Source organism: Pelmatolapia mariae, linkage group LG1 (genome assembly GCF_036321145.2).
Source record: "Pelmatolapia mariae isolate MD_Pm_ZW linkage group LG1, Pm_UMD_F_2, whole genome shotgun sequence".
Lineage (NCBI taxonomy): Eukaryota > Metazoa > Chordata > Actinopteri > Cichliformes > Cichlidae > Pelmatolapia > Pelmatolapia mariae.
Window position 1 is genome coordinate 6,892,267 of NC_086227.1, and position 27,919 is coordinate 6,920,185.

A 27,919-nucleotide genomic window follows, 5' to 3' on the forward strand; every position below is an offset into this window, starting at 1 on the left:
AGCGTTCTAACATCTCACCTGCTTGTTTTTATTAAGGTATGTACACGTATGTACATGTACACTATTTTTATTAATAGAGGTTTCACTACTGAGGTTAACAATGATATATAAGTCACTTAGATCACTTCTAAATGTTAATGTTTGGTTTATTTCAGTGTTTTATTTGTTCCTGAGTAAACTGGTTTGGCTGTGATTAAAGTTAAGCTTCATAACATGTTACTCACAGTTAAATTAAGAGGGGACGGCAGTAAAAACTCCGGACCTGTGACATCATCACGTACGCTGGTGTTCCGACTGTACAAATCACGAGTCCGTGCTCGCGTACTTGAGAATTGAGAAACGGCCCACGAGTCCGTGCTCGCGTTCTCGGCGGGTACGTACTCCCGTGCGTTCTCGGCGGGTACGTACTCACCGAGAACGCGAGTACGTACTCGCGTACTTGGGCATTGATAAACGGCCTTTGTGTGTGTGTGTTTATAAGTAGTTTTAAACCTTGTGATCCACAAAACAGCATAAGAGTAAAAGAAGAACTGCCTGCGTTACAGCACCCGCTGCTTGTTGAGAGTAAAAGCGATATGCGCTTTCACGTCTTTTTTTAGCGACTTTCTTTAGAAAAAAAGTCGCTAGGGGGTCTGAAAACTCGCTAAATATAGCGAGTGCAAAGTCGCTAAGTTGGCAACACTGCATGTTACACCACGAGTGACTTCATGTGCGAGCACAGTGTAGCACGGGGAACTGTTCAATAAAGAGCTCCCCCTTCCTGCTTGGGGTGGAATAACAGATTCAACCTCTGTGTGGGTCCTTTGTTGTTAAGATCCCTCAGTTCGCCACAATATAGTGTGTATGTTAAAATAGTTTTTTATTTGGATGCAAAATGTTGCTGAACATCTTTTCCTACCTTATAGAGACCTGTTGTTCCATTCTCATGCTCATAGATGCAGGAAATATTCTTACAGACTCCGCAGCACGTCGACTGGTCTTTGGGAGGCACGTAGATCTGATTCTGAAAAACAAACATGATTACTTTCCTTTTCATTTAAAATACTGTGACAGTGAGCTTTAATGAGTTAATGATCATAACCACTTATCCAAAGATTAACTGTGACAGTTCAAACAAAATTAAAAGCTTCTAGATTCGTGCTCCGCTCTCAGGGGAGAAGTTTATGTGAGGTCAGGGTTGTAACTAGGGATGCTGTGGTATCTGTGACAACGCAGAGTCTGCTGAGTTTAATGTTGCTCTGTGTTTAGTACGTTACACACCAGCAAGAAAGCAGACATAACATAAATGAAGCTAACAGTTTTTTCTTTATATAGTTTTTTTCTCCTGCTTCAGCAACAAGTTCTGTTTGTGTGCAGCAGTTTATTAGTTAAACTTTGGTCAAGTGAGATGACACAGCTGAAATGTGTAGGTTGCCAGTCCAACATAGGGCTAATACAGTGAGGCAGACAACCAAACATACCTATGAGTGAAGATACCAAAAGAGGAAGACCCCCACCCAAGCAGTAACCTTCCCCCTGCTTGTCTGGGGGCAACAGTGTTAACCAATGTGCTTTTAAGTCACAAACTACCAAAAAATCACAACTTTAGAGTGGGCCATCAAATACTGTCCAGATCACAGTCCATCACTATTCACAGGTTATTTTAATGTGTGAAGTACAGAAAGAAAGTAATACTTTTCCTTGTCATAGGCTCGCTATAGTACACAGACTAATGAGAATTAAAATCCAAATGCGATCTTAATTCTGAGCTGAATTTTGGTGAAGACCCATTCGGCAATAATTGTATGTTCGATTAAAACTTTCTGGTAGAGAACACTCCCGCTAAAAATCCCATCAAAATATTTTCATCAATTTGACAGGTTATGCAACCAATTCATATGGAATAACAGAAGTCCTAGAATAAAGCTTAAAAAGCTACAGCAACCAGTGGAGTCGGGTGGCCTGGGGGTCCCAAATTTACTGTTTTACCATTATGCATTCGGTCTGAGACACATGGTTCAGTGGGCTCTCTCTCCAGAACAAGCCCCCCCATGGCTTAGTCTTGAGAGTACCTTGTGCTCACCACTCCCTCTGATGCACATTTTAACCACCAAGCTCTCATCAGATATAAAAACCCACCCCATTCTTTCGTTCCTGCAGACGGTCTGGAAGAAGGTGCCCTTGCCGTTAAATTTTAACTCCCACCTTCATACTGAGGCCTCCATATGGCTCAATCCCAAACTCTGCATTAATAAGTCTCCGTTTTTTTGGACACTGTGGGTCGAGAGAGGGATACTTGTTCTTGGAGACCTGTATCAGGGGAGAATTCTCAAGTCCTTCAATGACCTTAAAGCACAGTTTCAGTTGCCACAGAGTCAGTTTTGGAGGTATTTGCAGCTCCGGCATTTATTGCTCAAAACCTTTGGTCTCCACACCACCTCCAACTATTGACTATCTCAGCTACATCAAAAAAAATCTTCGTGAAGTCTCTAAACATTACTCAATGCTTGTTAAGGGCATGAGTAAAGGGCTACCCGCCCTACGGTTAGCTCGGGAAGCTGACCTTGATGTGGTTTTTACAGACCAGGAATGGACTGTAATTTTGCAGAATAGTAAAAAGATGTCAAGGGAACTTAGAACTAGACTAATCCAATTCAAATTATTACACCGAATTTACTGGTCACCACACAGATTGTACAGGGTGAACCTCATACAGTCTCCTGAATGCTGGAGATGTCAGACTGGGGTGGGCACATATTGACCCATATGATTTGGAGCTGTCCTATCAAATCAACTATATGATGGGATATTCCTTTTTCGCCAAGACTATTCGTTTGGGGGGACCCATCACTCCTTAAACATGCTCTGCCTAAGGCTGCTGAGTGGGTACAGACTGCATTGATGCTGGGGTGTAAACTCATTATCTCCCAGTGGAAGGCCCCTTGCACCCCACTTGTCTCTGTATGGCATATTCAACTAGGGAGACTCGCTGCAGTAGAACAACTCTCATACAGACATCTGAATAAAGTGGAGAGCTTCCACCTGAAATGGGATCCATATCTGTTCAGAATAAAAGGATCAGACTAGAACTTACAGTGGGACAGACATTGGGATTCTGACGAAGCACTCTCAGAGATGACAGAGTGTGGCATGCAGCAAGACCCACTTAGTCAAAGGCTGGCTGTGTTTTGGGTTTTTTTGTGGGGGGGGTTTTGTTTTGGGGTTTTTTGTTTGTTTGTTTATCTCTTGTTTTGTTTGTCCGCCCTCATTTTGGTTTTGTATTCTCTACTGGTCGGCTGTTATGCTGATGCTATTTTTATGTGATGTGATTTGTATCTACAGTGGACTGTAGTGTTCTAAAAATTCAATAAAATATTAATCACAAAAAAAAAAACTTTCTGGTAGCTCTTCTCATATTTAACACATTTTTAATGAGAAAATGAAGAGAAACAGGATTAACAATGAGGATGGAACCTTAACATAAAGTCAGTGAGATCAAGATCTTCAATAAAAGGTCTGTGCTGGTGTGTCGCAGTCTTACTGGTTGGCATTGGTTAGAGCAGTTGACGCTGAAAGTGCGGAGCACATGGAAGCCGCTTGCTGGGTCAAGGCTGCGGCTGCACTGCCGGCTGTAACACAAACCGTCGTCTCCACGCTCAACCAGAGTCTGACCGGGCCTCAACACTCCTCGCTCTCCAAACACACACACAGCCTCACGCACTAAACACACAGAGGTCAGAGGGTCCAAAGTTGCAGGCTGCACTTACAAAAGTCAAGTGGTAAAAACATCTGTTTTAAACACTGACCAAACATTAGACAAACAGAATAAAAACAACATGTCCTAACGTGCACTCTGGCTCAGTTCAGAGCAGGTTTGGTAAGATTAAACTTAAAATGAATTCCTCGTCAGAACGTACCACACTTGTATCTTTTGCAGGCACACTGGTTCTGTGGATCGGCTAGAAAGGCCCGGTCCAGCTGGGCAGCCTCCCCCTGCAGAACACAGACAGAGAACCAGGGTTACAGATTTGTATTAATGCATACAGAATATACAAAGAGTACATTACACAAGGAACCCAAAAATATTAAAAACACACAGAGCCAGCAGACAGACACCTGGATATATGACCCATAAAGTCAGGTTTTATGAGCAATAATCTGGAGATACAGTGTATTCAACAGGTTCAGGACTTACCAGGCCACATTTTGGGGAGGCAATCTTTTCACAGGAACACTCTGAAGACAGAAAATAAAAAAACGACCATTATTAAGTTGTTTAGCTGAGATGACACCACACAACACCAGATACTCTGCTTTGTCATAAAACAAATTTAATGTTATTTTAAACTGTGGTTCTAAAAAGATATGACAGGCCTAGCACTGATCTGAAATAAAGGCTTTGGACTAATTTTATTGTTCCTATCATGGAAGGGTTTTCCCCTCATACCGCATGTTTGGTTGGGACAGCAGTGACCAGGATTGGACACAGAAACCACTGACATCCCAACAGGACAAGTGAGCTGAAGACACCTGTAGGGCTCACACACTGTGCACACACAAAGAAAAACATGCAAGTCATTTATGCGTTCTAGCTGTCCAATAGTGGGATCATTTTAACATGAAGTGGATCAGCGCATTTTTATTCTTGGACTCCACTGCAGTGACTTCACATGAGTCATAGTTCAGAACAACAAATGGCCTACTACACATGTTAAAGCAACGTGTTACTGTAATCCGATTACTTTTTTTCAAGTAACGAGTAAAGTAACGGTTTACTATTGCAAAAAAAAAAAGTAACTGGATTGCTGTTACTTTCCTGTAAACACGCTGTGTTACTGCATTACTAAACTGTGATTTCGTTTGTGAGAGTGTCTCATGACAATGACGTACGAGTGTGCGACGTCTGTGGCAGCAACAGATGTGTGTAGATCAACAATGGATAATATATGGAGTGCAGGAGAGAGTATGACCATTAAAGCTTGGAAGCACTGACATTGCTTTGAATTTGATTCCGTAAAAAGTAACAAAAACATTAGCGTCCGCTCTACACTCTGCGTTTGAAGAAAACGTCTTTCTATGGCGAAAAATTAAACTTTAAATCTAAGCAAGCACCTAGCACGCTGCCACAGGAATGTGAAATTTACAGAGAAACCCCCAGATCCCCCCACTGACATGACTGCTGAGACACCGGGCAGACCTCCACCGATAGAATATGCTGAAAAAATAGAATTCGGCTAATATTGCTTTATTATGTATTCATGTTTTTAAAAAGTAACTAATTACTTTTGAAACTAAGTAATCTGTAAAGTAATGGGATTACTTTCTTCGAGAAGTAATCAGTAATTAGTAACTAATTACTTTTTTCAAGTAATTTGACCAACACTGCTTGCTACACACTAGTTTTTTTCTGAGTGGCCCCTCCTAAACAGAATGTTTGAACAGAACATGGGCTTACAAAACAGAGATATTCACTCTCAATGACATCATACAGAACCAAGGGTAGAAAAACAACTGTCCAAAACCGAGAGTCTGCAGCCTGAGCTTTTGGCTCTCAGGGATTACTTATGCACACACTGACCTTAGTATTTGAATCTCTAAGCAAGTCTAATGTGTGCAGCTGCCTTTGTAACAGTAGACGTATGAGAGAAAATGAGGAAAGTATAATAATTCCCTTCTAAGTAACAAAGAATTGAAGTCGTGTTACAATTTTAAAATAATCCAACTATCAAAAAGCTTAAGATTAAGAACCAAGAACAAAAGCTGAGAACCCACATCTTTGTCACAGTTATATGTCACAGATATTTACAAAAAACACAAGTGACGCATTAAATCAGCCGACCTTAGACCTTTTCACTTTTTTACTTCAACTATTAGCTAAAGCTACAGGTGTGTGAGTGTGTGAGTGAAAGCGCGTGTGCTCTGACCACACTGGTAGGCGGGGCAGCAGCGATCCGTGGTGTTGCTGTCGACAGTCAGAATCTCACCATCCTGGCAGAGGGGAGGCGTCTCCACACAGGGAGCACACACTGTATGAAAACATACATTTGTAACCGCACCGATAAATTTAAATTATACTCTAATAGCTAAATGTTGTGCCACAGAACAGAGAAGTTAATGTGATCAGTTTTTTTTTTAACTGACTGCAGATGTGGGCGAGACAGCAGCTGCCTTCAGCTCTGGTGGCAATCAGAATCTGGTCGTCTCTGCAGGTGGGAATGTCTGACTCACAGAGCACTGGATTACATTCTGCAACACAACAAAGAGGATTTGCTTTCTCTCTTTTTTTATACTTTTGATAGTTTAACTTGTCAAGATTACAAGAAATAAGACAAATGTCCACCTCTGTGTGCCTACAGGTTGCAAGATTGGTGATAATAAAATTAACAACATGTGCTCTAGAGGGGCAACAATGACACAGCCCCGAAACAGGAATGGTTTTACAGGTGAAGGACACTGACCTTTTTCCCTCCTCATCTCTGACCTTTTTCCCTCCTCATCTTTTCTGATAGTTTTTTCACTAGTTTTGCATTTGGCTTGGGTCAGTGTCACTGCAGGTAGCATGAGATGGGGTGATACCTAGACCCTACAGATCACATCATCATTTTAATTTTCAGGTGGTTTTGAATTCAGGTCTCTGCAGGCTGATCACACTACCCAGTCCATATGCATATAGATATCCCACATATTTTTTTCCATTGAGATCTGACATGTTTTTAAAGTGTTCCTTTAATTGCTTTAATGCTTTATACAAGAGGTAACCTAACCTAGGTATGATACAAGCATGAAATTGTCTAATCTAAGGCTCTGTAAGAAAGCTGTGGGGTTTTGTTTGGTTTTTTATTCGTCTTTGAAAACTGCTCTGCAGTTTTGAATGTGCAATGTTGTCTCTGTAAACTATGACATTTCTTAAGGCATTACAGTAAATATATTATATAAAATAATTCCTTGTGTGCAGTACTTACACAGCACTTAAACTACAGTGTGATAGTTTTAAAAATGTGTCATCATCTGTCAATGATCACAGTGTACATAATAAGTGGTCAACTGGAAACTCACCACAAACATAGTCTGGACAGCAGGAGTCCTGTCTGTAGTATGACACCAGCTTCTCCCCATATTTGCACTCAGGAGGGAGCTGGTCACACAGGCTCTGGTTACATACTGCAAAGTTAGAAATCCCATTGTCTCATTAGATAGCTCATTCTTTTTTCTGTTTATTATGTCATAAATCAAAACAGTCTCAGGTCTAAAGAGTAACAGTTATTGATTTGGAGGCTATCTTGCACGTTTCAGACAAAAGCACTTAAACTCACCACAGACTTTTTGTGGGCAACAGCTGGTGTCATCAGCCAGGCTGATGATCACCTCCCCTGCTCGACGGCATGCAGGCGCCACCATGCTGGAGCAGTTGTATTCCACGGGAACGATGGTGTCATTGTCGCAGCGGTACATGCAGCAGGCATCCTTCGAGGCTTTCCAAACCTCACCATGTGCACGAGGAACACCACCGCTGTCGGTGCAGGCTGCAGACAAACATACACTCTATTTTAGATACACATGACTACAATGAATCTTTTAAAGCTCAAACAGAATGTGGTTCAGCTGACTGATGCTGATTCAAATGGGAAACTTTCCCAAACCAAGAAATAATTGTATACGAATGACCTTTCACACAGATTTCAATGTAGGGCTATATTCATAGAGTATTTATAGAGTGGTGCTTTTGTTATAATTTGGATGTGCATTAGTTTCTAAAGATAATGAAATGGGTCTGAGAATAGATAACAAGACAGAAGACAAAATTTCAAGTTATGCATTTCAAAGTGCATAGAGTTAATGACCTGAAATTTTGAGAAAATAACTCAAAATTTAAAGTTAGCTCTGCCAATCAGGATGCTCCATGAAGGTACATCATTTCCTTGTCAGCTACCAATGCTAAACAGGCAAGTCAGAAATGAGCAAACATTCAGAACAACAGCAATTTATTCATGTTTACTATACATTGGTAGCTCACTGTGGAATCTGCTACCAGGTAAAAAGGTAATGATGCTATTCACACACTTGATTAGCAGAGCTAACCCAAAATTTCAGCTTACTAACTCAAAATTTTGAGAAAATAACTTGAAATCTTTTCTCCTTTTTCATAGGCAAAAACAAGTTTCCGTAGACTAAACAGTTGCATAGTTCTCAGCATTTTCTTCTGGTCCCATCACAATAATCCAATGCACAGACCTTCCCTTCTTGCTTTGTGCTCTGTTGGTAAACTGGGCTCTTACCGCATTTGTCAGGTGGGATGCAGAGTGCCGAGTATGGCCGGTGAAGGAGCGTTCCCTCAGGGCACACGCAGCCCTCAGTCAGGCCAGAACACTGATCTGGATCAGAATCAAAGTCGTGGTTGGGGCAGGACTGAGACGTGCAGGCTGGTAGACAGGCCTGATACCTCAGAGTATTGGGACACACAAAGGCTGCAGGAGGAGACGCAGACATGTCAGTGCCATCAATGCATTATTTAGCACTTTCTCTAAAAACAGATCAATGGGATTAACTGGAGACCAAAATCAAAGCAGAGTTGCTCGGATGGAAGCAAATATAACAGAAGTTGTGACAGATGGACATTAAACTGAAGTGTTTTCTTGCTACACAACAAGGTTTAATCTGACAACAATCTTACGGCAGTAATTTGGACTCCTCCACTCAATGCAGATATTGAATTTGTGACAGGAAGCCACATAAGCAGCCAGAGCCACACACTGGTTGTTCACATACTCCGAGTCTCGTACCCAAACCTCACAAAACGTGGTGGGTGGGACCTAAAAACAAAGAAAGAACAATTACTTGAAACTAGTAATATTGTTACATTAGTATATTTGAATACCTCAATTGTGTAATTATATTTGCAACAATCTGCAGTCATTTAAAATTATCTTTTTGCTCTTTTGACATCTTCTACTCAGAAATAACATAAAGCTGATCTAATTCAGATTCCCTGTAACTAAACACATCTGGAAATGAATGAATGTATGGATTTACATACAAAGGCATGGCAGGGGGTAAAGGCCTGGTTCTGCAGCATGAAGAAGCAGCTGGAGCAGTCACTGGTAGAGCAGTTGAGCTCACGGCGGCGGCTGTGGCTGATGTAACTTGTGGTATTGGGAACCTGCCAGCTGTCGATGAACACAGCTGGATCCTCACTTTCACCCACTGTGGTCCCATTTGCCAAAATCAGGTCGTTTGATGGGTCTCCATCACAGAAGCCTAAGACATGCATTTGTATCATGAACATCACCTCAGTCGTGACATATCATGACATTTGTGTCCACAAAAGTGAAATAATGTTTTGATGGTGTGCCGAGAAAAACAGGGTCACTATGCCACAGGTTTTAAACCTATCAGAATGATATCTTTACTGTGTAATGTTAAAAAGAAAGAAAAATGCACATGTGTTTTTTTACCACAGATGCCCATGGTGGGCAGCTTGTTGCTGGAGCTGTCAGTGTCGATGACCATCATCCCTGTACTGTGGTACCACTGTAACTTAAGACCGGCCGGGCTGCGGATCAGGTACATGTTGCCTGTGTCGTAAATCTCAAAGCCGTACTTTTTGAATCGAGGTTTAGCATACCGTGAATTGACATACAGCTGAAAGAAAGCATCAAGAACTAAATGTCATCATGTAGATTTTTATCAGTGTTTTAGCTTTAATCAGAAGCAGAGTGTCTCCTACCCTCCTCTGCAGCCTGTTGATAATGATGTGGTTGGATTTATGGGTGATGTTGAGTGCCACCAGACACAAGTTGGTAAAATTCCAGAAGAGCTTTAAAAAGCAAAAGAAACTCAGATGACAGAACAGAAACTTTTGTCCAGATCACTGTCAGAGCAACTGGCATGTGTGACATTTACTCACTGGTGACTGTGAGTCAGCGGGACACTCCTGAACCAGAACACTGACAGTTTCATTGGGCAGCTGGGTCACTATAAAAGAGGCAGCCTTGTAGATGGCAACGCTGTTCCCATCAAATGTGATCACGTTCAGATCAGGGAACATTGTGCATCGACCTGGCACAGTAGGGATACCAAAGAGCACAGTTAAAGATAACAATCTGCCAAAGCCAGATATTTATGGGAGACATTTAAGAATTATCATCATTCAGTCAGAGCAAAATTTAAAAGTGTGGAGCAGATTTTCTTGTAAAAAAAAAAAAAAATTAATGTGTTTCCTTCATTTATGTGTTTTCCTCACATGGACAGTCCCACTTAGGGCAGCACTTGTCTCCATTTACGAGGACAGCAAAGCCAAGCAGGCCACAGTTCGGAGGGTCGGCAGTGTAAGGGCAGCTCTGGGATTTGTTGAACAGGACGAGCTGGTTGTTGACACAGATGTACTTGGTGCAATCATCAACGATCTCTGCATATGGAGGCTGGTACAAAAAAACAAAACAAAACAAACAATAAAAATCAAAATGAAGGTTATTTGTTGTTTGTAATTAGGAAAGTAAAACCATATTTTTTGGCATTGCAGTAACCAGTGAGCAACACTCAAGATTCACGTTCTATTTTTTAAAAATATATTTAGTTGCAAGATATTCTCAGGAAGTAGATCATAATTGCATAACAGACCAGATTTAAGTGCACCTTAAATTTGGAATATTTAATCAGATATCTAAGCTTAATCTTTAGATGTGTTCTGTGTCTGAAATAAGCATGCCGTGCTAAACCAGGAAAAACACAAAAAAGGAACAATTCTACAGTCCTAGATATTCAGTCAGGACCACTAGTCAAAAAAGGCTGAAATTTCCCTCTGGAGGAAATATTATATTTGTCAGCTTTGCTTTGTCCTGGCAATTCCCTTCCACACAAAACCATGAAGTAAATCAGGAAAGAGAGTAGCAAAAAGAAATCCAGTGCAGAACAGAGCATACAAAAAATACAACAATTCAGACATTGCATAGAAAGAGAAGCTAGGATGAAGGTGGGTTGCAAAGTGGCTTGCAGATGTGCAGCAACTACAGGTGGGCAAAAGAAACTTAAAGCATGCCATCTGTGTAAAAGAAGAAGCAGATGCAAGCACTGAGATCAGCTGATGTGCTATTACTGCCTGAGTTTGACTTTGTAGCCTGCCTGAAGTAATTCAATAATACTGAAATGAAGCTGAATAATAAATGAGCCCACCGTGCACATCCTTGTAGGTAATAAAGTCACAGATGTTGTTTCCGCTGGTGTGTGAGGAGAAGCCAGCGCTGGAGATGTTGCTTCACTTGGACTTGTCCGATCCACTTTATACAGCACAGTTGTTTGGACTTTAATGGCTGATGGACGGGAGGTTGTAGCAGATGTGGGAATACTGAGTTTTTGGGTGGAGCTCACCACATCAGGCACTGGTGTCACCGGTTGGGATGCAGATGGTGACACATCAGTCTCTGTAGTTGTTGAAGTTTCCTCAGATGTGGTTGACTCTCTGTGGACTGAAGTTGGTATAGCTGTAGATGTTGTGAGTGTAGTTAAAGTAGGAAGAGGCAGTGGAGCAGTTATGGTGGTCGAGTGGGGTTCTGCTGTGGTTGTGTCAGGAGGTTTGGTTGTTTTTGCTGTGGTAACTGGCTCTGCTGATGTTGTGATGGTTGTAGTTGTCACTTCTGATGTGGTTGTTGTGTCAGAGCTTGGTGTGACAGTTGGTGGGCTGACAGTGGTTGATCTGGTGGTTACTGCTGCTGGCCTTGTTGCTACTGTTACCCTAGCGGTGAATGGCCTGATGGTTGCACGCTCAGTCGACGTGGTTCTGGGAGTAATTCTTGTTGTCACAGGAAGTCTGGGTGTTGTCCTGAGGGTGGTCGTCTGTGTGATAACGGTAGTTGTCGGAGCGGATGTAGCTCTTGAAGTGGACACCAGCCGGGTGGTGACTTTGTCCAGGATAGTTGTTGTCCTAGGAGGTGCTGTGGAAGTAGTAGTGCCAAGTGGTGATGAAGATGGACGGGATGTGGTTGCAGATGTTGTTGACACCTGGACTCTGCCTGTTAGTGGATGCATTGTCTCTGTAATCAGTTGAACAATGACAGGTCTTTGTGTTGTGGTAGCAACAGTAGGTGGTGCACTTGCAGTTGCTGTGATAAGCTTTGTCTCAGGGGAAGAATGCATAGGCAGGGGTGTAGCCAGTTTTTTGGTTGTGGTGGCTATGAATTGTGCAGTTGATATTTCAGGAAGTGTCCTGGTTTGGGCAGTGGTAGGTGTCGATGCTGATGTTGCAGATGTTACAGTTGGCTCAGTTGTTAGTGGAACGTGAGGAACTGTGGTAGTTGCAGTGGACGCGACCACATGGACAACAGTTTCAGATTTGACCTCTGGTGTCGTCTCCACTGTGGCTCTGTAGACTGGGGTGGAGGAGCTCTGCCAATGAGAGGGGCGCCAAGGTTCTGAAGTACTAATAGTAGTAGGTGGACCAGTGGAGCTATCAGTAATGGGGGATTTTGACACAGGAGTAGTTTCTATCAGGTTTGTCGTGATTATAGGAACTGTGGACACAGTGGATATTTTTGGTATTTCTGGAGGTCTTGAGGTTGCAGTGGCACTTGTGATGGTCGTTCTGTCTGTAACCAGGGCAGCTGCAGACCAGGAAGTTTTCTCAGTATAGACTGTAGATTTGGACAAAGGAGCAGTCGTGGTTTCAGCCTGTGCTGTGCCAGATGCAGGGGAGTCTGTTATAGACACTTTCTTTGTGATTGTTCTCCAATCTGTAGTAGCTGAGGTAGAGGGAGATGGTACGTGTGTGCTTGGTGCAAAATGAGCGAGGGTTGTTGTCGTTAATTTGGGAGCCGTTGTTGTGGGCGTTGTCAGGTCTGTAGAGGTGGTGTGCAACATCCTCTCTGTGGTTACAGATGGTGTTATGATGTGTGGTGTTGTTCTAGTAGTAGTAAAAGGTGCAGCTGGTGTGACTAATTCCGTCATCTTCGTTGAAATGATTTCTGGCAAAGCTGTAGTTACTGTTTCCACAGAAGGATAGGCTGGAAGAGCTGCAGCTGTTGTGAAGGCTGTGCTTGGTGAGCCAGATGTGATGGATGTTGTAACTGTAGTTCCTTCCACTGTTGAAGATTTTGTTCTGGTGTCAGTGTGTGCAGAGATAGTTGTACTGGTAACTATAGATTTTTCTGTAATTACAGAAGTTTCCGGGACCAGAGCAGGACTGGGGCTGGAAGCTGTGACGATCGGAGCGATCCCTGTGGAATGTGTTGTGGCCTCTGTGGTCTGCACAACTATAGGAGTGCTGCTTGTGGTTGTCCCCTCTAGAGAGGTTGTGGTCGGAGCTGCAGTGGTGGTTGCTGGCTCAGTAGTCACAGGAGTGATGGTGAATAGTGGCTGCAGGGAATCCGTGGACTTGGTGGAAGAAGTGAGCCACAACAGGGGTGTCATGGTAAAAGAGGTGCTACTTGTCCTAGAGGTGCTGGGACCAAAGGGACTGACAGCAGAGCTCAACGGTCCACTCATCCATTTTGTTGTACCCATAATAGTAGTGGGCGGAGCCACTGTCACTTTGACAGTTGACAATGGTTCCACCACCTCTGGTCTCACAGGAGTGGGCACTGCCGGAGGCATTGGGGGTTCTATTGTACTGGAAGGTTCAGGACTTGCAGAAGGAGAGATAATGGCAGGTGGTGTTTCTGAGGAGCTGGTGTGCAGACTCGCCTCTGGAACAGTGGAGGTGATTTTGGTTGTGGGAGCAGTGTGTGGAGGAACAGCAGAGGCAGCAGTAGTGGAGGTGGTGGTATTAAAGGTACTGGTGGAGGCAGTAGTACTTGCAGTGGTTGTAGAAGTGGCAGCTGCAGAGGCTGGCTGTGCAGCAGATGGTGTAACGGGCTGCACAGCGACTGGAACCTTGATACCTGTTCAGCCAATAAAAGGTTTGTTAGAGAAATAACGAGCTCAGAAAAGAGATACAGGTCATCAAGTGGACTGAAACAGTGCAGATGAGTTTGTTCATACTTTTAGCGTTTTAGCAGGGATATCAATGATTAGGTTAAATTTGAGACAACTGTAAATTCGTTTTCCTAAATGTGCAAAATTGTGCTTGGTGTATTCCAGAAGAGCTTGGTGTATTACTAAAACCATAGCAATATTAACTATTAACTTGATTAACACAGAGAATTTAATAAGCTATATTACCTAACGCAAATATCAATGTAATTCGCATGTTTCATTTTTGTTGTATTACTATATTATCGTGTTGATTTTACCTATAGCTTTTCTATAGGTCGCCTATTAAACAACACCTATTAACAAATTGCAGAAAAGTATATAAATTTTTATAATACAGACACTAAGGTAAGATTTAAAAATGACAGAACCTCTTAACCTTTCACAAAATTTTATGACTAACAGTTGAAACTTTTCAATGACATCCGAACGATGTACATATATACCTTAAAAACCTGTTATTAGCTTTATTAGCAAAAATTATCAAGTATCAGTATCAGTGCTTACTAATATTTTAAAAAAACTACCAACTAACTAGTATGTTTAGCCTTTATAAATACTGTTCATCATAAAGTGTTACACAGATACTCACAGTCTTCTATGTACACACACCGACGAGTGACCTCATCCAGGACCATGTGTGGGGGGCAGACAGGAAGGCAACCCTCCACTCTGAACAGAAAACAATTGACAGCTGAAACTACAAACTCTGCATCGGTACTCAGAAGCCAAAGCATTAAGAGCTGTTTACATGTTGTTTATAAAGGAGTGTGCAGAGACATACAAAATAAAAAGAAGGAAAACTAATCAAGGATTTTATTTCTAAAAGAGCAACACTGTCATAATTTTTTTTTTTAACAATATCATGATCAGCATCAGGAAAGGCAGTGCGTATCTGGACGCTATAACTCACTGTATTTCAGCAACATCTCTGAAATAAACTTTAAAAAATACTTCAAAAAATTGTCATTAATATTTAAGATCATAAATTGTATGATGGAGCAATAATCCCACATTTCTCTCAAGTATAGTAATAATGGATAGCTCCCATAAGCGTTTTTGTTGTTGTTGTTGTCATTACAAGATCTTTTATTGTGATTACAAGATCCCAGTTTCATAATTATGTGATTCCCCCCAAGTTCTCATTAACTCTGAATTGAAAACTGAAATTCGTAAAGTTTCTGTCAGTTCAAACATCAGCTCAGCATTTTCACTAAATATGTTACCAATAGTCAGGTTGATTAATGTCATACTAGAGTAAAAATAGGATGGCAGTCTGGAAAATCAATGCAATTACAAGTAGTTGTGGCGACCAAGCGTTCACCCAGTGGTTGACTGTGCAACTCTCTGGCCAACCATTTTTGGTTGGAAAGAGATTACACAGAAGAAACTGCACAGTTAACCCAGAGCTGCATCGAAGCAAGTGAGGCCCAACTCAGACTGACTGCAGTCACTGCTGGATGGGTTGGAGAAAGTTTGCAGGTAAACAAATAGATTGCCATTACACTGCAATCAATCTGAATCAGTCTCCACTGATGAGCACAACTCGTTTCCAGTGTGTCTCTTTGCAGTAGGGAACTTGATTCAATTGGTAGCCAACTGATTGTCCTCTTGTTATATTCCTAAGTAAAAGCAAGGATCCCAAGCGCCTATGTCATTTTGAGGTTAAATTGCTGTGCTGCAGGAACTACATTACCATTCGTGAAAGTGTTTTTGGATTTCTGTTTCAAATCTATGAGGTTTGGTTGGGCTCTGAATGAAAACAGTTAATACACCAACAAATTTGCAATTTTTGCAAATTTATCACAGCTAATCAGCATATTATCACAAACAGATTGATCTCATTCAATCACAAACTGATACTAGAATGATTCTATCTTATTGCTGATTTGATGCAACAGAGTCACTTTGAGGATGCACATGCTTGAAGACCTGGTCCCAGTCTTTGAAGTCTTTAATGTCTGCGTAGAACTGACTGTTCAAGCTGATAATTCTGGCTGTAATGTTCAGAGTAAAGGGGAAGATCTTACTGTGGGATGGTGATGCAGGCTTCAGCGAACGGGTCGCTGCATGTCTTGAAACAGGGGCTGACACAGGCGTCGTACCTCCACTGACACCGAGGAGCTGGTGGGGTGTCTGGGTTTGGGCCTGATCAAAAACACACAATACTTATTAAATGCTTAGTAAGCTTAGTAAGCATTATGGTAATATGTGACAGTTTAATCACCCCTAAAGTTACAATGTACACATGGCTGAGAAACAATCAAAACAAGGATTTACCAGGATCACGAGTATCATTCATTCATGCAAATATTGTTCATTCTGTAAATTTACATTATGAAACAAAAATAATGCTCATTTTAAATATACAGAAACATGTACATCATGTTTCTGTATATTAAACATCACATTTTTTATCTGGACTGACTAGAAAAAGATCAACACCATTAGCATGTCTATATCTGGACTGGCATTTACTGCCATCAGCAAATGTTGCTGCTATATTTTTAGCATCAGTTATTAGCCTCACTGCCCTGTGAACAGAAAATATGAGCAGAGGAGCCAGTAGTCTTGACCCTTGGCACCACAGAGAAGCAATAATGACCAGCTGAATCCTTGCAGATACCTTAGTCAAAAATATAAAGCAGTAAATTAACCCAAGGTCCCTAAGGTAAACATCTAAATAAACAGGATGTTGATATAGAAGCAAACTGAACTGAGCAAAGAAAACAAGAGCAGATGTAAGATGTAAAAGTGAGGTCAGAGGTCAAATGTCACATGATATTTGAATGCAAACTATAATGTGATATTTAGAATCTTTACATAACAGTATCATTTCCTAAATGTTGCAAATACAAACCATGTAGAAGAAGAGCAACGTGAACAATCTTCTTCTCTCTCTTGCTCTTGGCGAAGGCGGTCGCACTTTTTTTCCCTCCTCCTCTCCTCTCCCTTAGCTTCCCTGCTTAGCCTCTTGTGTCCTTGTCTAGTCTCGTGTTTTTTGTATTACTTTTCCCTGGAACACTCTCTCACAGTCTGTTCTCTAAAACCTAAAAGAGGAATTATGGATTTGATCAACTGGTCTCTGAATGCAATTGACACCCCTTCAACGAGAAGTCTGGGCTCGGGTGAGCCTGAGTGCTGAAGATATCTACCTATTCGGAACCATGATAACAGGGTTCTTGCTGATCGGAGCTGGCTTGGCCCTGGCTTATCGAAGAATTAAGGAAGCGGAACCGGCTGTTCAAACCCCCACAAGGCTGCCCGCTGGGATTGAAACGATGGGACGAGGCGTGAGTTTCTCGAAATGGGTCATTGAGCGCAGCACGGATGAGATCTTGGAGAACCGCACGGCTGCCGTGAATACTCAGAACAAGACCTCTGAGTGCAAACTGATTACATCTGGAGGGGCTCGCTCGGAATAACACCTCTGGGCGCAAATTGATCACATCTTGGGAAGCGCACTGCGGTCGTGAGTTCTCAGAACCTGCTCTTTGACCACAAGAATGACAACATCACGGAACGTAAGTTTGGATAACATCATAGAAAGCTCACGGCTCTCCAACGGGAGATTGAGAGACCAGTGTTGGACTGTTAGAACAGCTTTGAAATTCTTATGAGTTGTTCGCACTAAAGTAAAAATCATCATCATTTTATGCGGAGACCCCTTCGGCGCCAGCTGTGGGCTCAAGGCTGGAGCTGAACAACAACACCCAGATAACGACTGTGTTGAGACTGTTCTTCCCATTCTATGCAAGGCCACCTGGGTTGGCTGGAAGACTGTTTACTTAGCCTGGCAGGGCGAAGGACACTGTCTCAGCTGAACTCTGGACACATACACACACACGCACACAGACATATATACACATGCAGATATACACTCATCCCCCCTCCCCCTCCAAACGCCTTCGACGCTTATTCCCTTCCGATGCTGACGGTGGATCATGGAGCCCGGATGTACTGTCTACATGTACATGTCTCTTACCCTTTACCCACCCCTGTTGCTTGTCATGTGTTTCTTTGGTGTATTAAGAGTTTTTTTCATGTGCTATGTGCAGAGGTGTTTTTTTCTGTTCTCAAACTGATCTCCCTGTTGGAGCTCAGTCTAGGGGGAGTTATTTTTTTCTCCTTATCTTTCCTCATGTTGTGCTTTTCCATGTTATACCCCTCTGACCTGTCTTCCCCATGTGATGTTTGTGTAATGTATGTATGGTCGGATGGGTAAGACGGCGCTGGCACGGCTGGCAGCCTTAACCCAATTTCCCTCGGGATGAATAAAGTATAATCAATCAATCAATCAATCAATCATTCCCTATATGCCAATGTGTTTTCAATACAAATAATGGCAGTAAGAAACATTATGAAACAAGACAAAATAAACAAAATAGCTCTATATAGCATCATTATTATTTTGACCTTCAGATCAATCTGTTAACCTTGAAAGAAAGGCAGAGGTCAGATTCCTAATTCCTAATTTATAATGCTTTTAGTCAATTGTCAACCAATAAAACATGAAGTCGACCTTGAAGACCTTCGTGGTTGTAAGGCAAATTTTAATGATTAACACGACTCCCTCTACACTCCTACAAAGATTTACCAGAATTCATTCAAAACTTTTCGAGCTTTCGTGTTAACAGACAGAAAGAATACCACGCTTGCAAACGCTGCCAAAACAGGTAACTAACATCTCTACTGTGATTTAACTCTAGAACATGCTGGAAGTCTGTTTATATGCAAGTCATGGTTCAAGTAAGTCTTTCACGTCAAAAAAGTTAGGTTAGAAAAAGTTGTGCTTATGAGGTCTTAAGCAGCCGTGGTTTCCAGTGTGAACAGTAGCCCTGTCATTAATGACCGCATTAATTTTTTTGTTATGATCATAAATGAAAAATTCAGCAACACTGATGATTACTGAGTGTTATGTGATGTGCTGCTGACCTGACAGTTTGAACAGTGTGGCCTTGCGGAAGCTGTCCAAGTGTCTGTATTTGATTAGGTAGAGGCGAGGTACAGCAGCATATAAGAAGAAGCCGGGTTTTGCATGGGACTCGAGTGAGTCATAGCCTGGGATCCAGGTGTTCCTGCGGAGGATGAAGGTGGCTCTTTCCCAGAATGCCTCGCTCTCCTGCCACTTGGCCAACGTCAACTGGCCATTGGGGCTTGCAGACAGGAAGTAGTTTGGCCTGTCAGCTGCCTCAAAGGAAACTCGTGATGTGTCTGAGTAAAAAAAAAAAAAAATTCATAAGTATAAAGAAAAGCTCGCAAAGCAGAAGAGCTATTGTGATTATGTTTTTTAAAAGACAAATAAGACAAGTTGCTTGAATTTACCAGTTCTACTTATGCACAGTCACACTCTGGTGTTAAAAAACCTGAATAAGTTGGGGTGGAGTATTCTTAAAAAAACTGAAGAATTAATTAAAGTGTTTGAGGCTTAAAACGGATTCCAGGTGAAAAGTGAAACAAGGTACATCAGTGTGACTTTAAGGCCGAAGCAGAAACGTGAGCATTGATATTGTCATGTTTTTGAGTGGCAGGTTATTTCAAATGTAACATTTCTATCAGCTCAGCAAATATCAGCAAACACAAAAAATGGCTGCTAGCTAAAGGTATTGTATTTCTGATAAGAAACGCAGGACTGGACAGGAAGAAGGGCTTTTTTTAAAAATCAGATATTGGACCTGTATATGATGTGAAGGTGTGTTTTTCATACTGGGAAACATCTTGCCAAACAATAGTACACTAACTTTGTGGTATTGAAAGGTTTCATGAAAGTACTCTGTTGCACTATGTTGGACTGGTGCACAGTAGCTGCGGTGTTCTCGGTCAGTGTTAGGTTACATCAAGAGATCAAATTAAACTTAAGCTGATGATGCTTAGATTCATTCACTGAATTCAACCTTTATTTCAACTGTTTGCTCTCTAGTATAAATACAGTATAAACAGCATACTGCCACTGTAAGGAACAGCTTTTATATATTATTATTAACACTGAGTTACATACTGTTGAACTCAGTTGTGTAAATCAACAAAGATCAAATTCCTGCTCCTCACATACAAGGTCTTGAATAATCAGTCCCCATTTTATTTTAATGACCTTATAGTACCATATCACCCTTGCACTGCAGGTTTACTTGTTGTTCCTAGAGTATTTAAAAGTAGAATGGGAGGCAGAGCCTTCAATTTTCAAGCCCCTCTTCTATGGAACCAGCTTCCAGTTTAGATTCAGGAGACAGACACTATCTCTATTTTTAAGATTAGGCTTAAAACTTTCCTCTTTGCTAAAGCATATAGTTAGGGCTGGATCAGGTGACCTTGAATACTCCCTTAGTTATGTTGCAATAAGTGTAGGCTGCTGGGGGATTCCCGTGATGCACTGAGTATTTCTTTTTCAGTCACATTTCTCACTCACTATGTGTTAATAGACCTCTCTGCATTGAATCATACTTGTTATTAATCTCTGGCTCTCTTCCACAGCATGTCTTTTATCCTGTCTTCCTTCTCTCTCCCCAGCCAATCACGGCAGATGGCCTAAGCCTGGTTCTGCCAGAGGTTTCTTCTTGTTAAAAGGGAGTTTTTCCTTCCCACTGTTGCCAGCTGAAGTGCTTGCTCATAGGGGGTCATATGATTTCTAAGTTTTTCTCTGTATTTATTATTGTAGGGTCTACCTTACAATATAAAGTGCCTTGAGGTGACTGTTGTTGTGATTTGGAGTTGTATAAATAAAATTGAAAGAAAGAAAGATCCTCATAGCAGCACATTTAACATGGCAGCTGAACACAGCCTTTACACAAAGAAAACCTACTGGTACTCACAATTGAAATTATTTAGTGGTGCAGCTTTATATTCACTTTTTCACCAAAACTGAAGGCCAAAACACAATAGAAGTTTTGAATCCATATTACATGTTCTTATGCTTATCACTTGATTACATTCCTCGGTCCTCTTTTCAAGTGTAAAATCATTTTTAAAGTTTATTAAGTGGGAGAAAATGCGTTTGTATATCGCTTGAAAATAATCCAAAGTGCAGCAGTATCTCAGCTCACATGTGATAAAAGGTGAGACTAGCTTTGGATCAAGCTAGTGTCTTGGCTTGCTCACCAGCCTGCAGCTCAGGTTGCTATATTAGCATTTAGCAATCTGATCTCTGGGCCATGCTACCAATGTAAGTCAATGAGAGTCCATCTCCTCCATCAGTGTTTTCACTGGTTGCACTCAAATCATTCCAAACACTGCCAAACACAAAGGAAACAGTGGAAGATGAGAAAGCCAGCTGGCCTGTTTTCAGTCGCTGCAGAGAGAGATTCTTAGTGAAACTCTGATTTTCTCATTAATGTAAGGTGACGGGATAGAGAAAGATCATCCAGAAAATAAAATGTCAAACACATGTCTGCTGTGTAGGAATCGTGCTTTCATCAGGAAAAGAAGTTCAAGCTCAATCTTTAATTTCAAACACTAGAAGGCACCACAAGACAGTTTTTAAAGCGCTAATAAGCTAACATTAATTATGACGTAAATACCAGCGGTCCCCAACCTTTTTTGCGCTATGGACCAGTTTATGTCCAACAATATTTTCATGGACCAGCCTTTAAGGGGTCACAGATAAATACAACTAAATAAAACCAGTACCGGTACAAAAAAAAAAAAAAAAAGATTTATTCGTAACACACGGGAAAAGGCCCAGGGAAACAGAGTTAACGATAAAAACAATTAAAAAAATAATGATAAAAACCAATAAAAGCCCTGGAAACCATAAATTTCACACCCAAGCCTCAACTCTCGCGGGCCGGTACCAAACAACTAACGGTCCGTGGCCCGTGGGGACCACTGCTCTAAACAAACTTTAAAAAGCTGCTCTCAGTCCAGTGGAGTTTTTTAACACATGTTTTGGTTATCGAAACTTTTATGTTCACTATTATTAATAATAAATTTAAAAGGTGTGAGGCAGATAGCATCTGCTCAGCAATGGCCAACCAAACAATGAGTGCAATAGCAACAGCGAGCAACAGCTAAAAGAAGAGAGAATATTGGGTTAACAATTATTTGCTAAAACTTTACAATGTGATAATATATCGCTGCTGTATTTTCAGCTTGATTGCTAAGCTTTGTGTTTTGGAATTGATAGCTGAATATATACATAGTCTACCACACTTACAGAATAGATATTAAAGTTTGCATTCTTACGTCTTTTTCCTTCTTGTTGTTTTTTTTCTTCCAAGAAAAAAGAAACTCCTTGTCCAGTCACCAGAAGGTAAAGAGTCAGAGTTGAGAAACCAGACATTACAGATTTGGCCAAAGAAACTCATTTTTTTTAGCTGTGAATTTAACATCAGAGCTCCCCTGTTTAAACAGCTTCCTACTGGCTTTCGACCAGCATACCTGCGTCTCTTTCATTCAGGAGCCTGCTGTATTCTGCTGACAGGAAAATATACCACTGTGGTATCTACACAACAATCAAACTTTCCCAAACCCACTACAGAAGATCTCTTTTATGCATTGATACCACCAAACCCTACACTAGTAAAGCAGACACCGACTATTTTCTACATTGAAAAGAAATGAGTGTAAAATAAAACTATAAAGCCTCTGAACTAACCAGTTTCCCACACTCACTAAATATAAAAACACAAGAAACTTCCTTCATCTTGGAAGTCATAATTATTGTCAACAGTTGTAATTAAAATGCTGACATCATCATTCGAAATAGAAGAAAAAAAATTCTACACAAGATGTGGTTTGTGTTCTTCTTTTAAGAAATCAACTAAATCAGTTTTTTAAGCAGTTATTATTTTGCCTGCAATGAAATGAATCTCTCTCTGTATATAAAGTAAACCTTTTCATTTTAAACAAATTCATTCACCGTGTGGTCGAGCTCTGCTGAGGCCAGGTGTCATCATGAAGAGCGAGATGATGTCAGGGGTGTCGCTGATGTTGCCACGCTGCAGGAACACAAAGCCACTGGATTTGCTGGCTGCCAACAGTGTCGTCCGATCCCTGAAGGTAAAGAGCCTGAAGGGACCTTTACCCAGAACTGCAGACAGGCATCCACACTTTATTGTAGGATTTTACCTCTTTGAACTCATAATTCCTCCAACAGCCTAAAAACTGCTGCTCTATCACTGCATAATAGTGGTCATTTCATTAAAGATAATCAATGTTGCATTGCATATTAGTGCATTTTAATAATACATTTATACTTCTTTGTATAAAGTGCAGGGCATATCATTTATATATAGAAATCTCTCTCTCTCTCTCTCTCTATACATACACACACATATATATGTGTGTGTGTGTGTGTGCGCGCGTGTGTGTGCGTGCGTGCGTGTGTGGAGAGATTGTTATACCTTTGTTGTAGAATTCACAATCGTACGCTGCAGGGAAACAAAGAGACTCTTATTAATAACAGGATGAGTACTACTACTATCAATAATGATATAAATACTATGAAAGTAGTACTGAAAGGTACTTTATAAGAACGAAAAGTAGATATTAATTTTTATTAGAGCCTAACCAGTATAGGATTTTAAGATCAATATCAATATATGGTCATTTAAAATGCCCCACAACATAGTTTAAACTTGCATCAAGTTCTTCCCTTTTATAGTTTCCATCTTGACATTTACATAAATTATCTAATTTTACTGTTGAGAAGAATTTATATATAATTAATTATGACAACAATTAATAATAATTTGCTTTTCAACAACCGCTTTTCAACCGATAGCAGTTTAACTGATAACGATGTAACTACAATTAGAACATCATTTTTTTTAGTTTTTATGTTTTTTTCCAGATAAGCTATTGAAGCTCAGTTATTCCTCTGTAATTAATTAAACATACAATGTCTACACTAAAATGTCTCAAAAAGGAATGCTTTAACAAATAAAATCTGCAAACGTTAGCAAGAAACAGTAGATGGGAATTTTACTCCCTGTGGTCTGACTGACTCACGGCATAGAGAAGGAGAACGCCAGTCCACAGGTACACCCTGGTGGCAGCAACGCTGGGCGTACGCCGCCACACTGGTGCAGAAACACTCGCAGTCGCCTCCTCGGCTGCAGGCACATGTGTCTGCTAGACAGTTCATGTAAAACCAGGTGACATCCACCTAAGGGCAAATATAAGAAATATTTTTTACAAATTTATTACAAATAGATTAATTAATAGCAAGTAGAATTTTACCCCTTAATTAAAAACTAAAAAGTCTGTAGTACTTGTAAAAAGCCCAGGGTAGAGACGTTTTGTTACTCACCACTGGGTGGCAGGCTTGGAAGATCTCACTGAGCAGAACAGCACATTGTCGTTTTGCAAAAGGTTCTCTGAGTGGACTGAGAGTGCAGGGATGTCTGCTATCTGGACTGTTTACACACTAAAGACATACACAGGGAGATAAAAAGAAACATTTATGTCAAATGAGAAAGATCAGTTTCACTATAAATGAATCACTATTTCAGTTTTCAAATAAACTGAAGTTGTGATGAATAGGCTTGCAAGTTATTGTCCAAGTGAAAAGTTAACTTCACAGTTAATCGCCTTCATTAGATCATCAGAGCATGGTGAACATACAGGTGATGTTTTGCTCACCTCTGTTGCAGTCCAGCTGTTTCCAAACTCCTGTGGTGTTGGGGAGTCGATGTTGTCAGGCGTTCGCATCTCATTCACTGTCTTCAAGTCAAAGTTCCCACACAGTCCGCTCAGCTTCCCCTGAACACATCACATCACCTCTTTTTAGCCTGTTAGCTCATATGTTGTTAATACCGTCATGATATTACATTTTACTTTATATCATAGCCTCTTAAAATTTGTGACTGACAGTAACACAAAACTGCCTGTCTGATGCTGCTCTGAGAGTGGTGTGTTCAACAGTCCGAATGAAAAAAAATCTGTTAAGTTCTTCAGTGCTTCTGAGATGATTTGCTGTATGTTCCTTTGTGAAAGGAAAGGACGTGCCACGATTCATAGCAACATACCGTCCGACCTTTCACAAAAATAATCAGCTAAACTACAAGTGATTCCCATCATGGCTGCAGATAACTCAGAGGTCACTCAGCTCAATTAGGAACCAGAAAAATCCTAAAATATCAAACTGGTATAACATCAGTTTATTAGGTATCATTTGTGGAGTCACTTTATATTGAAGATCAGCTGAAGATCTGCAAAAAAAACAAACAAAAAAAAACACTGAACCAGCATCTTACCTGCCAGCGAGGTCCAACCTGGACATGCACTGTAGTCTTTCGGTCCCAGAGGACTGTGACGTCTTCTTCTGGGAAATGAATCACTGTGAAGTACCCAGCTGGCCAGATGAACATCATCTGCTTCCTGTCAATCACACTGGATGGATTCTGCATAAAAGAGTGACTGTAGTTAGATGGCAGCTATCCACTGAAAAATCCTTAAATCTTACTCAGAAGAAACAAAGATGACACACAAAGACACTGTGCAGCACATCACTCTGCGCTAGCAGTAGAAATTGCTTTAAAAGTGACTCTTACTGGCTTCCCAGTGTCATCATCAAAAGCGACAAAGGATCTTCCAACATTGATCAGCAGGGACTTCCTGCAGATGATTCCACTGTCAAAACAGTCGATGTTCTCAACTGTGACACTGAGCATTATATCAGCACTGCTCTGTGGAGGTGAGAAAACACAGCTGCTGTAACAGTAAATGTCTTTATAGCTTAGAAATCTCAGTGTAACAATAGGCTTAGTGTTTATTATTACAGAGTAAAGCAGGTTTGTGTGTGTGTGTGTGTGTGTGTGTGTGTGTGTGTGTGTGTGTGTGTGTGTGTGTGTGTGTGTGTGTGTAAGGCGGGGGGTCCACTGTTATGGACCAAAAAATATATCACATGCTCATGCTAGGACTATAATGGCCATAATAATCTTTTTGTCACATACCTTTACAAGATAAACTTTACATGCTCCAACGTAGTCGAATAACAGCCCATCAAACGTCCTGTAGTGGCGATCACCGTAAGCCGTGCACAACGATGGACACGGCTGAAATACACACTGGAACGTCCCTTGCTGGCAAACACTACAAAGACAGCAATGCCTCAGTGATTCGGCATCAACTTGTTCCCACTTAGTTAGAGGACATTTTTTTCACATCTAATGGCCTCCTTTTGTTGAGAGCCTCAAGTTTACAGAAGGCAGAAAAGTGACCGGTGAATTGTCAAAGGCTGAACTGCAGCTCATTGCACTATTAGGCTGTCATCTACATCTTCTTCCCTGGCTGAGGCTTGAAGAAGAAATGGAAGGATGGGAGAATGACTGAGATCACTGGGAGAGTGTTTCCTTTCACTAGCGATGAACAGTCTGAAGCAGAGAATCAAAGAGTCATACAAGGGCCCGCTCTGTTTTCAAGGCTTTTTTCTGTGCTGTGATAGCAGAGAATTATAGATATCAGGTGGCCACTTTCGATGCTCTGACAACCTCGGGATTCTGAGCTTTCAGGCTAAATCTGACTTTGAAAAATTGGCGATGGTACTAGAAATTGTTTGCTTGATGATCATATTAATTTTGACAGCTATTGTTGGCGAGGCCAAGACCAAATTTGTAAAGCGTGACAAAATGAATGATTGCCTAAAGAGAGAAGGGAAATGTGATATGTGAAGATATGTAACATGAAAGGAAGATTTTCAATTTTAATGAACAAAGTTTTCTAAAAACACTGAATCTGTGGAAACATACCACTGGTAGCAGGGCGAAGAGACTCTGTCGCCAGGGTAATACTCTTTTCCTTTCCAGAGACAGGGGCATGCAGCGGGCTCAAAGCACTCATCTCCATGTTTCAGCAGCCTGTGGGAAACACCCAACTGTTAAAGGAAAAACACTTTTAAAGCACTGAGTTTATGTAGAATTGAGACCAATGAATTCTGTATGCTGGGGCTGAAAAGTAAAGCCAGTGTTAAAGTGCCTTAAATCAGCATGTTTTTTTCTAATAGCCAGCAGGGATCAAAAAGACACTTGGTTGTCAAGCACTCTACTCATCTCTCTGCTCACTGCTGCACCCCTAAAAGACATTTACAGAGGCAAGACCTACCTGTTTTTCAAAAGATCATGTACTTCACTGTGCATAGATCCACAACATAAGAAGAGCTATATTTAAAAGTTTGATATAGTTTCTTAGAACTGAGAACTATGTAGCATAGAGCAGATGGCAGCACAGGAAAACAGTTTTAAACACATATCTTTATGTTATAAACATACTCATTAGAGTCAACAAGGAGACTAAATGTGGGTATGCTTCATTGTGTGATTAACAAGTCATTCTTAGTCGCACCTGCCCCTTGCTAAGCTTATTCTTATTCAAAACACCAAGACAGAGTATAAAGATGTTAAGATTTTACAACAAGACTATTGTGAATCTATATCCTTTTTAATACAAAGTCTCCATAAAAACAGTAACACATGACATCTTGAAAGCATCTTGAATTACTGTGGTGCAGTGCTTTGGACTTGCCTTCATCACCACTGCCATTGAAAATGTATCTGACATGTTTAAATGTGAAGCAGTTTATTTAAATGTAAGACCATCTTTCCAACAGCTTAAAATTTGCTAAAACTGAGTCATACAACAGGATAATGATCACAAACACAGCATCAAATCTACAACAGAATGGCTGAAAAAGAGTCAAAGTCATAAATGTACATAAATGAATACCTGCAAAGCCCAATAAACTGAAGTGATATTTGTTTTGTTTTTTAAGTGGTTTGCCAGAGGTTTGCTGATGGTTATCACAAGCATCTGATCGAGGTGGAACTTCCTAAAGGACGTTTAGTGAAATATTAGTGGGGGCATGTGTATATAGCTGATCTTTTATGTATACTTTTGACACTGTGTGGATTAGAGAAATTTCCAAAGTAAATTCAAACTTCTGTACCCAGGTCTTGCTTTTTAAAGATGTATGCTGTGATGTATTGTGCCATGAAAATCAAACAGATAATCATTAGAAGCCTAAAATTACCATGATATTTACGGATAG

At 40.9% G+C, this 27,919-nt stretch overlaps 1 protein-coding gene across 1 annotated transcript in view; it reads right to left on the bottom strand.

Moving 5' to 3' along the window:
- otog (otogelin) overlaps positions 1–27,919 on the bottom strand; it is a 73,072-nt gene that overhangs the window by 4,568 nt on the left and 40,585 nt on the right. Inside the window, exons 22-50 of the mRNA XM_063482736.1 lie at positions 26,625–26,732; positions 25,830–25,968; positions 25,428–25,562; positions 25,131–25,277; positions 24,517–24,636; positions 24,185–24,301; positions 23,884–24,040; positions 23,277–23,303; positions 22,793–22,963; positions 18,874–19,152; positions 15,969–16,086; positions 14,531–14,610; positions 11,149–13,847; positions 10,220–10,397; positions 9,884–10,035; positions 9,704–9,793; positions 9,432–9,618; positions 9,014–9,234; positions 8,651–8,789; positions 8,256–8,444; positions 7,293–7,502; positions 7,036–7,140; positions 6,121–6,225; positions 5,904–6,005; positions 4,427–4,525; positions 4,175–4,215; positions 3,897–3,972; positions 3,521–3,699; positions 899–1,003 (exon numbers count right to left, since the gene is read on the bottom strand). Coding sequence (XP_063338806.1) covers positions 899–1,003; positions 3,521–3,699; positions 3,897–3,972; positions 4,175–4,215; positions 4,427–4,525; positions 5,904–6,005; positions 6,121–6,225; positions 7,036–7,140; positions 7,293–7,502; positions 8,256–8,444; positions 8,651–8,789; positions 9,014–9,234; positions 9,432–9,618; positions 9,704–9,793; positions 9,884–10,035; positions 10,220–10,397; positions 11,149–13,847; positions 14,531–14,610; positions 15,969–16,086; positions 18,874–19,152; positions 22,793–22,963; positions 23,277–23,303; positions 23,884–24,040; positions 24,185–24,301; positions 24,517–24,636; positions 25,131–25,277; positions 25,428–25,562; positions 25,830–25,968; positions 26,625–26,732 — 6,475 coding nt within the window. The remainder of the gene's footprint in view (positions 1–898; positions 1,004–3,520; positions 3,700–3,896; positions 3,973–4,174; positions 4,216–4,426; positions 4,526–5,903; positions 6,006–6,120; positions 6,226–7,035; positions 7,141–7,292; positions 7,503–8,255; positions 8,445–8,650; positions 8,790–9,013; positions 9,235–9,431; positions 9,619–9,703; positions 9,794–9,883; positions 10,036–10,219; positions 10,398–11,148; positions 13,848–14,530; positions 14,611–15,968; positions 16,087–18,873; positions 19,153–22,792; positions 22,964–23,276; positions 23,304–23,883; positions 24,041–24,184; positions 24,302–24,516; positions 24,637–25,130; positions 25,278–25,427; positions 25,563–25,829; positions 25,969–26,624; positions 26,733–27,919) is intronic.